Source organism: Actinia tenebrosa, unplaced genomic scaffold (genome assembly GCF_029948245.1).
Source record: "Actinia tenebrosa isolate PJP-AT-01 unplaced genomic scaffold, QUT_ActTen_1.0 PGA_scaffold4__44_contigs__length_22323623, whole genome shotgun sequence".
NCBI classification, from domain to species: Eukaryota; Metazoa; Cnidaria; class Anthozoa; order Actiniaria; family Actiniidae; genus Actinia; species Actinia tenebrosa.
Window position 1 is genome coordinate 5,223,802 of NW_028292581.1, and position 9,746 is coordinate 5,233,547.

Sequence of the window (9,746 nt, forward strand, 5' to 3'; positions counted from 1 at the left end):
AAAACTACACTGACAGCTTTATCAGCGTAAGGATATACGAACTAACAAACATAAAGCGAGCCGGGAGATTCCACCTCCATTGCAAAAGGGATGTGCAAGTGTGGTTAACTGTTTGATTTTTAGTTTTTATTTTCAAATTTTTTTGACCAAGTATGTCCTTTAGCTAGTTAAGTATCACTTCAAAAGCAGGATTTCCACGCGGTACATACAAGCTACGAAATTTTCTCTACATACCTATCTCTGAATCTTTAGTAGTGATTAGGCAAAAACCCTGTAAGAAGCAGAAGGTATTATTAAAGTACATCATCCATAATCATGCAGTGAGTTGGTGAGACGGTGGTTTTCAGTGCTTCTAATTCGCAATCTTGATTTATTGACGTTCGTTTTCCTCGAATGCAGCATAAAGATCGAGAATTGCTTGCTTTGTTAGTCACTTTGATTTCAGTGAAGATTAATAAGAAAGCACTCTAATTTCTAGAAATTTTAGAGCAAGGAAATCTTTTACGAAATTATTTCAAATATTACACCTTACTAAGTATCTTGAGTCTTCAGACATAACCAATTCTTCTATCAATTAAAGTTGCGTCTCTTTTGAAGTCACCATATGGGTTCAAGGAATTTTTCTACGAAATCATTTCAAACCCTAAACCTTACTACGTATCTTGTATCTTCAGTCTATCTTCAGTCATAACCCGTTCTTCTATCAATTAAAGTTGTCTCTTTTGAAGTCGCCATGGCCAGGGATAATTTCTCGATCCTCAGCCTTTTCCTCAAGAGTACTATCGTAACGAGACTCACGATGCAAATTGCACCCATTGCGATAGACAGCAATATATATACCGAAGAGTATACAGTGTCTTCTGAAAAAGAAAATAAGGTACACTCAATTATCTGTATTATATATATAGGCGTGCATGATTATCAGAGAAATGCTGGGGTATAACTATATCGCCTATAACTTGCAATAGCCTTTACCAGAATGATGTTGAGAACTGTGTGAAGCGTGTATATGCAAAAGCTTATCAAATATTTGCGTTTAATCCGAAATCCTTATATCCAATACCCGTTCCAATATCAGGTCAAAACCGTAAGAGCCTCAAAAATACTACAAAATAGACCCTTTCAGCTTGGTCACTTCACAAATATGACGACGTTTTCTTATTTTAAACCATGTGCTATTCAATTCCCTTGAATAATGTTTCTTTGTTTAATGACATCGATTAGAACTAGAAAATAATCTAATAAGGAATCTTATAATGTGACTGAAATGGGATAACCTCTGAAGTTTTATTCATTTATGGTCTTACCAATTTCGTTTTGCTGACTCTCAGACTTCATTTCTTTGGTTAAGATGATCGGGCCTTGTGTGAATTCGTAGTCTTCCTGCAAGTCTCGTTTTTGTCTTTTACCAAGCGATGCAGGCGCCGAGATGCAGCCATGGGCACAGCGTGAGGATGGGTTAGTCGCGTTACAGACAACGAGTTTGCAGTGAACAAAAATATATCTTTGTGAAGTGTCAACAAATTTGAAAGAGTTGAAGCTGAATCTGTTCTTGGAAGGTTCTGAGGGGTAGAACCTTATCGTCGGATCCACACTACAACTTAAAGAACAACAACAAAGAAGCCCATTAATACACAAATGTTTAATGTATTTCTTGGTAGACTAGTTTAATGTCTTCTTTTCCCCTCCTTTTCTATTGGGAAGGATTTGATCAGTACGATCCCTTTTAGCAGCCTTTAATAATGTGTTTTGTTGCCTTGCATTGTTCTTGTTTACTCACCCTTTTCTTATCACATCATACATAGTTTTATCATATGGGTTCTGGGAAGGTGTTGCGTAACATCTCTCAGCCAAAACAGCAAGGCGCATATCTGGTGAATCGACTCGAACTTCAATAAACAAAGGTTTATTGAGGCCAATACTGAGTGGAAAGTCACTCTCTTGGAAACCATGAGTGAAGGTCTCGTCTCTGTATAGCTTCATAGACAAGTCAAATTTTGATGAAGAATTAGATCCAGGAAGCAATTTTGATACCTGAAAAATTAGCACAGTTTTTCAATAATAGGATAACATAAAAACTGTTACAAGCCAGACAGGCAAGATTCTAACCTGTTGGCTGTTGGGGACACTAGGAAACATTTCTGGGGGACAAATTCATGATGTACATTGTGGTAGTTGACGTTGTAATCCGTTGGCGTTTTATAGCCTTGATCAACAAAGGCAAAGACATTGTGTAGGTCAGCTAGAACTGAAGCACATTTGAAAGAAATTTTAGCTAAGGACTTACCACGACAGGAAGAAGTCCAAGCGTCGATGAAACACCTTCCTTAGAATAGAAACAACTGAATGGCACACTGATATCACTCAGTCTAGTTATCATTTCTTCAGATTCTCTTTCTAGGACAGCGTTACTATAAACCACAGCCTTAGATGTGTGCCTAACGGTCGTGCCACATTTCATCAAAGGAGCAACTAATAAGAAATGAGTTCCATTTGATGTTGCTTGACAGCTGGGGTCACGCAGTCGTAGAGAGTTTGCTTCCATGTCTTCCAGAAGCTTCATTTTAATGAGAATGCGCATTTCTCTCTTTAAGCACTTAACTGTGGTCCCTCTTTTGACAACATCTTTTGACACAGCTTAAAAATAAAATAATAGTAAAATACACTTGTCAACCGTGGCCATAAGGGTTTTACAGCTGTACACATAAGAGTATCGATCAGGGCACCCTTGTTGGACAGAGAGAAGGGGAAGAGGCCTGATGCAATCTGTTAGTTTAAAATATATATACATGCACTCATTTACAATATGCATGGATCTGAAAGTTCCAAAAACTAAATACCTTCGTCACTCTGTACTTCCACAGTGATATCTGGGTCATAGACATTGCCTTCCTGTTCAATCTTCAAGTTATATCTCCCTGGTATAGCTGCTTGGTTTTTACCAATACCAAGTGATCCACTTGGGCTTATAGTGTATTTCTTGCTGTTCATGTCAATAGCTTTCCCGTTTCGATACCAGATGTATTTTGGTAAAGGGTGACCGCGAATGAAGGTCTTGATGAGAATCGGGTGCTTCCTGGCTCGTACTCTCATAAGGATATGCGGCATTTCAAGAATGGTAACTGAAATGTCAGAATTGATAAGCACTTAAAAGAATTGAATATATTCTACTTACGATTGTACTCTTTCAGTTAATTTATTATTCGTTATGGAAAAGCATTAGATTACCGAGAAACAATATATTGATTCCACGTCCAAGATGATAAACAGAGAGGTTCAATGGCTCAATGGTATTCCTGGCATTTGGCGGGAACTTTCGTCATCTCTACTCAGTGCATTAATCTCAATTTATCTTTACAAAGAGTGGCACTTTCTTCGTTCACATACTTAAAGAGACGCAGCGTCAAACTTAACATTGAAAGTCATGTAATGTACTTGAATATATAAGATACAAATTTTATACTTACAGTTGATCTTAATATTTGTCAATTTGCTATCAATAGCTCCCCGGCAGGTATATTTCCCGCCATCCTCTGCTGTCACATTTTTTATCACAAGTACGTGGTATGGACCATTAGATCTGACATGTATACGGTCACTTCGGGACTCTATCTTGAATCCATTTGGGTTATACCAGCCTTCAAATGGCTGATTAAAAATTCTGCATGTTCTCTTGACATTGCTACCAGGGTTGATGTAATCTTCTGGTTCGTATATTGTCACCCCAGTATCTTAAAAAGTGGAGAGAGTTAATTTTGTAAGAGTAACTCTCATGGCTGAAAATAGCCCTGTTTTTAGCTAGAACATAATTTCCTAAGGAGGGCGTTACCAATAATAACAGATTAACCAATACATACTTGTGGAACTTGAAGATGTAAGATGGGTGCATGTTTTGTAGCAAGAGTTTGAGCAACATTTTTGTTTTTCCAGACAGTCTAAATCCTCCTGGCATAAATCCACTGAACTGGAAGCACAAGTAGGTGGGATTGGCAAGAACGGACACTGGCCTGGTTTGTCTAATGAAAAACAATTCCGTCATTAATCAAATCACTAATAGCACACGTGACATCCCACTAGATGCTTTATTTAGCCTATTTTTTTCAAACTGGACTTATAGTACTGCATTTTCAAAGGAATTCAATTGTGCTCAGTGTTTAAAAACGAAATCAATTTGAGCGCGCGTTCACGGAGTGTCAACTTCGAATTCCTTGTTCAAAACGTTTGAATCATCCTTTGAAGGCAACGTTATGTATAGTGCTGCCTGAAACGTCACGTCGGCCGGCATTGCTGTGGAAAATGCATTCGATTCTAGGAAGATATGTATCATACAAACTATAGCCCACTGGAATGATTGTGTTCTTTTTACTATTACTACTACTACTACTACTACTACTACTACTACTACTACTACTACTACTACTACTACTACTACTACTACTACTACTACTACTACTACTACTACTACTACTACTACTAATAATAATAATAATGATGTTCTTATATATCGCATTTCAAATATCACAATGCGCTTCACATTTATAACCAGTGAAGGACTTTACTGGCTGTACCAGCCTGCTTTAAATATTGTTTATATCCAAATGTTTAGTGCCTCATATAGGCTGCATTGAAGTCTTGATGGAGGTAGGGAAGGAGTGGATAGTCCCTGCCATTCGACGTTACGTCGTAAGAATAGCGAAAGTAACCGAGGAAAGAATGTGCAAGGGTTTAATAGTAGTATGTAACGTAGTAAATGACGCTATCATGTAAATGGGTCTCAAAGGCAAAGATCTAGATCGCATGTTTTTAAACCTACCGAACAGTTGTCCTTTACATCTTCTTCTACAATTGTCAAAGCAACAGTACTTGTACCCACAGCCTTCATCGTTCACACAATTATCAAATATGCTAGAACTACAACTTCTTTGAGTAATTAGGTTTTCTGCTTGCAGCGGGCAATCCTCTAAAAAAATAGAAATATACACAAATATACATACGAAAAGAGAAGTGAGAGAAGTAACAGCTTGAGGATACAGTGTTGAGTGTACTGGATAAAGGAACGTAGAGTTGCTGCGTTAAATGCAAATGGAAACCTAGATTGAACATAATTCGTTAAATAAACAGGTGGGTTGATTCCATCCTGCAAGGCAAGTCGTAGCTCTTTTTGATAAAAAGGTTCGGAGAAAATTAAATCTCCACATTCTTCGAGTGAAAGGAAGAACTAGCGTTTATTTCTGGTACCCCTTGCGTGCATTTTTAAAACTGCAGTTATAACGAGATGTGCACGACAAGAAGACAGTTACCTGAAATAACAAACACTTGAATATATTCCAGCTGAGCCTGTTTGGTTGAGTCAGATCTCACTGTAAGCTCATATGTTCCTAAATCTATCGTAGTTACATCTTTGATGCTCAGTGATCCACTTGGGCTTATGCTGAACCGTCCAATTGTTGGGTCTATTTCACGACCATTTTTTTTCCAAATGTACTGTGGTGTCGGATAGCCCTTCACAGATACTTCAATGATACCTATTTTTGATTCCTCGATGAATTGCTTTCGTACCAGATTTTCAAGTGTAACTGGTATTAAAGAAAGGAGAAAAGATAAGCTAGTTACGTGCGTACTTAGAAGTGGTATATTCAAACGTTTTTGGTGTGCATGGGACCATTTGCAGGAAATAATCACACGACTGTAACTGAATTGATGGTTTTCAACCATTCCCAAGAGAATTAAATAACAAAAGACACGGCGGCCATGTTGGAGGATACAACAAAATACTAGAATTCATTGACAATTTTTTTGTTAAGTTCCTCCAACATGGCCGCCGTGAAAATCGTCAATTGCAAAACAAATCGGACTTCCTTTATATTTAAATCAATTATGCTGGATTACTAATGTCATATCCAAACCTTGCCATCCAGTAGAGCCTTCCCCAAAGGACCTTTGGCTTAATTGATTTGTTATCAAAGTGATATATCAGCACGACGTCGTGGTTGTTTATTGCAAATGAACTATTAAATTAAGCTCTCTTCTTCTGATCTCACAACCTCAGTCAGTTTTAAGTAAACTAAAATGGGGGCTGAAAAACCCCGAGGTTAATTAAAACGCCAGAAAGCCATTTTAACATCTTGCGCGGTACATGACGTCAGTGACCTACTAGTAATCTGATTGCATGCCTACCAGGTTTTAGGCGTTCTCGCATTGCTAGTCTACGAGTGAGATATAAATCATAGACCTAGAGAAACGAAGCCATTCAGGACTCACAACCAATTTAAAGTCTACTAGTTTATACGTGCTAAAATTGCCAGCACTGGTGGATAATGAAACTGCAAAAAGAAAAAGGTTCAAACTTACATCGAATATGAATCTTGTGTACATCCATAGTCATGGTTCCACGACAAGTGTACGTCCCACCATCCTTGACATGGACTTTCCTAATAGAAAGGAACCATTGAGGACTGTTGGCGTCTTTATGGTAGTAGATGTTATCAGTTTCTGATTGAGACATGATTTTCTGCCCACTTGGTCCATACCAACCCTCAAACTGTTGATACTCAAGGTGACAGCCTATTATGATGGATTGACCTTCATTGACAAGGGAGGTTCGTGGAGATATTTTTTGATAGGGTTCTGAAATGTTGAAGGAATATATGTTCTCATATTTGAATGGATTTACTTTAAACTCTTAAAAAAAATATTGCATTATGCTCAATAAGTGAATAGCTGCGTGAAACGCATGCAGGTATATGCTTTTCAAGGTAATTTTCTTCCTTTCTCTCCCTTTTCTCCTCTTATTTTCTACTTTCGCAGCAAAGACCTTCCCTTAACTGTCACTAGTGCGTCGTCTGATACACTCTAATTATCGATGGGATTGATAAAATGCCCACTTACTTGGTATAGGAGCAACACATCTTTTAACGCAGTTCGTAACACAACACTTTTTCAAGCCAGCGCAGTCTTTATCGGTTACGCATTCAGCCTCTCCATCTTGACATATTTTCTCTCTTCTTTTGCTTGGACATTTCCCAGGTTTCCTTGCTGATAAGAAGAAGAGTACGAGACTGATCAGCTCTATGGATGTGTCTACTTGACCCGTCATGCGTGGGTTACTAAGAGATGTACCCTATCAGAGTGTTTGCTTTTTAAAAAAATCAATTACATAGAGTATTATCAAAGCCGTTTCAAACTGTAAATTCACCTTTAGATTTCTTGTCGCAATTTCCAAGCAAAATGTCATGTGTAAAGGGTGGAATAGTCTTAGTGCCTATCAACAGACAGTTCCAGTGGATTCTCTAGATATAAAGATTTCTGCTAATGAGATTATTATCAAAATTGCAAAATATCTTGAAATTCAAAAGGTTTCCAAACGATGACTTTCTCATCCTTTTATGGTGAAAACCAGTTATCGATAAAGCTGTGAAAACGTTCTAATTATGGTGTTTCAAAAAAAAAATATAAACATTACATTGGCTGGGGCGAGGTAAGGCGAGATGGAATCACAGATAAGGTCAAGACATCGACTCAGTATAATGGAAGACTTAAAAAAGCTAATGAAAATTCTATACTTCTTTTAACTCTATATTTTGGGGTTTCTATAATAAGTGATGGCGCATTCATTCGATGGCATCATTTCGACATGGAAAATGCACCCTATAAGTAGTATTAAATAATAATAATAATAATGATAATAATAATAATGATAATAATAATGATAATAATAATAAAAGTATTATTATTATTAAGTAAATTGCCTTAAACTACTTTGTTATAGTAGTAAATTAATATCAATTGCATTATCCTATTTTTAGCTTTGACACCCTTACCAACTAGAACCCCCCTCCCTCACTTACCTACTTAAATATCACTATTAAAATCAGTATGTGAAGTTTAAATCTAAAGCAGATAACATCATATATGTATCATATAAAGTCAAAAGGCTTTAACAATACATGGATGCAATCAACAACTAAATGTAGTTGGTGGGCAAAGACATTCATGTTAGCAGACATTCTCATATGCTTTTTATGTTTTATATGTATTTTGATTATACTTTAATGACAAATATAGACGCAACATAATATGAAATTATACTTTCGGATATCATCGGGTCTGCAGGGTTATTTGTCTTTGAAGTATTAGACTCGATAGTCGCACAAACAGTGTCATAAATACACTTAAGGTTTTGAAACAACGAAGGCTTTGTGTGATAAGTATCTGCTTCCACTTGCTTGCTTGTTGAAAAAATATACATTTATCCGTAGGCACGGTCATTTGATTGTTACCATTTTACGGCTTGGACAACTCTATATTTTAGTAGACCCTCATTTACGCGCAACGCAAGCTCCGATCTGTTTGATAAAGCACTAAGTCGCGCATGTATACTGAGGCGTCCACTTCATTCAGTTCATTAAGCATTCATATAAAGGAACATTTGTTCCATCCTTTAGATTACACACTGTCTCTATGTATTAACAAGCAGTATATCAATACACACAGAGAGGAAAATTTAGACCCATCAAAGTAACGAGACTTAATATGATCATACAAGTAAATTACTGGCTGTGAAACCAGTTTACAGTAACTCACCAAATACCATGTCACAACATCCAATCAACACCAGAAAGACAAGGAGTATCTTCATTTGCCATTCATTAGCCATTCTTTGCTTGTGCCGTTCTATAGTTCGAAGGCTTGGATGTGTTGATATAAAATCCACCAGTTAAACCAGCAATCAAGGAAACTTTGGCAGCCAGTTTATAGTCGGGAAAACGTACTTCATCCAGGCATTATTCTCGAGGAGAAAGTTTAGACGTTGTGAAATATTACACCGATGCATCTCTAGTGCCCCAGTGCCCTCTTAGACGTTAGTCATATTATTATCAAAAAACACTTTAAAATAAAACAGATACTGGACGATTGATCGTACTCTTGTTAAATAACAGCTTCTCTGGAATTTGTCCGCTATTTTTTCAAGAAACTGATGAAATACGTGGCATTTGAAACTTTTTCTTTTCTTTTCCTTTTCAGCCTTAGTCTTCTCTCTGTTTCTTCTGTAATTCGATAAGAAAGAAGAAGAAAACGTTTGGAACAAGAAAATTGGTTTAATATACAAGATTCATAGGCCTGTTAGATTTTTAGAGTAAATGCAAAAGGAAGAATTCGTCAACCCAATAAAATAGCAGACACTTCCTGAGTCGTATGGGGCTGGGTTGATGACGTTGGCTTCCGGGGCACCAGTAGTGTTGGATGTCTATCCGTCCAAGTTGACGGTCTTATGATGGGACCCACCTCAATCGCCCATGCCTGGTCAACCGGCTTAGAATTCTGCTTGTCCCATGCAAAGAAGACAGAGATACTTTTTATTTGTATTCATTAATTCAAAACAATCAGGACCATACTTCCAGACATCGAATGCTGAACCGTCGTATGGCAGCGCGAGGCATTTACGGCTACGCCGGAGATTTCGGCCCCGACACCGCTATCCTTGGAATTACAGACTGATCAGGAAGCTTGGCCGAAGCCTAAGGGAGTGGTTAGTCGGCCCCTAGACCGTAGATAATTAACCCCTTGCTATGACCAGCATACCCGAAATGTGGGCTGTGTCGCTTGAGCCTACGAACCCATGTCACTTTCTTTTTGATGTGGGACGAGTTTTCTGAAACTTGGGGCCTAAAAACACTTTGCAAGGATGTAATTTAGTAAATGTGTCTACTATTGGAGGGTGAGAAAAATTGGAAGAAAGAAAACAA

The 9,746-nt window shown here is 37.6% G+C and overlaps 1 protein-coding gene across 4 annotated transcripts; it reads right to left on the reverse strand.

Annotated features, from left to right (window-relative positions):
- Nucleotides 1-104: 104 nt before the first annotated feature.
- On the reverse strand, nt 105-9,119 carry LOC116298342 (uncharacterized). 4 transcript variants are annotated; one of them, XM_031706751.2, is made up of 12 exons: nt 8,584-9,119; nt 6,889-7,035; nt 6,352-6,627; nt 5,301-5,576; nt 4,814-4,960; nt 3,858-4,016; nt 3,468-3,731; nt 2,841-3,122; nt 2,288-2,637; nt 1,781-2,034; nt 1,308-1,594; nt 105-860 (listed from the first exon to the last, which is right to left on the reverse strand). In XM_031706751.2, the coding sequence occupies exons 1-12, from the start codon at nt 8,654-8,656 to the stop codon at nt 682-684; spliced, it is 2,694 nt and encodes an 897-aa protein (XP_031562611.2). In that variant the 5' UTR covers nt 8,657-9,119; the 3' UTR covers nt 105-681. The 4 variants fall into 4 exon arrangements, with proteins under 4 accessions (XP_031562611.2, XP_031562609.2, XP_031562608.2 ...); XM_031706749.2 differs by having other exon boundaries at nt 105-857; nt 1,308-1,600; XM_031706748.2 differs by having other exon boundaries at nt 1,308-1,600; nt 8,584-9,118.
- Nucleotides 9,120-9,746: the final 627 nt, after the last annotated feature.

Excerpts from the sequence above, each read along its gene's own strand:
- LOC116298342 (XM_031706748.2), bottom strand. The coding sequence starts at position 8,656 with ATGGCTAATGAATGGCAAATGAAGATACTCCTTGTCTTTCTGGTGTTG. Across the intron at positions 3,732-3,857 it reads TACATCTTCAAGTTCCACAA|ATACTGGGGTGACAATATAC; the intron begins GTATGTATTGGT and ends CCACTTTTTAAG. Across the intron at positions 1,601-1,780 it reads TATGATGTGATAAGAAAAGG|TTGTAGTGTGGATCCGACGA; the intron begins GTGAGTAAACAA and ends TTGTTCTTTAAG.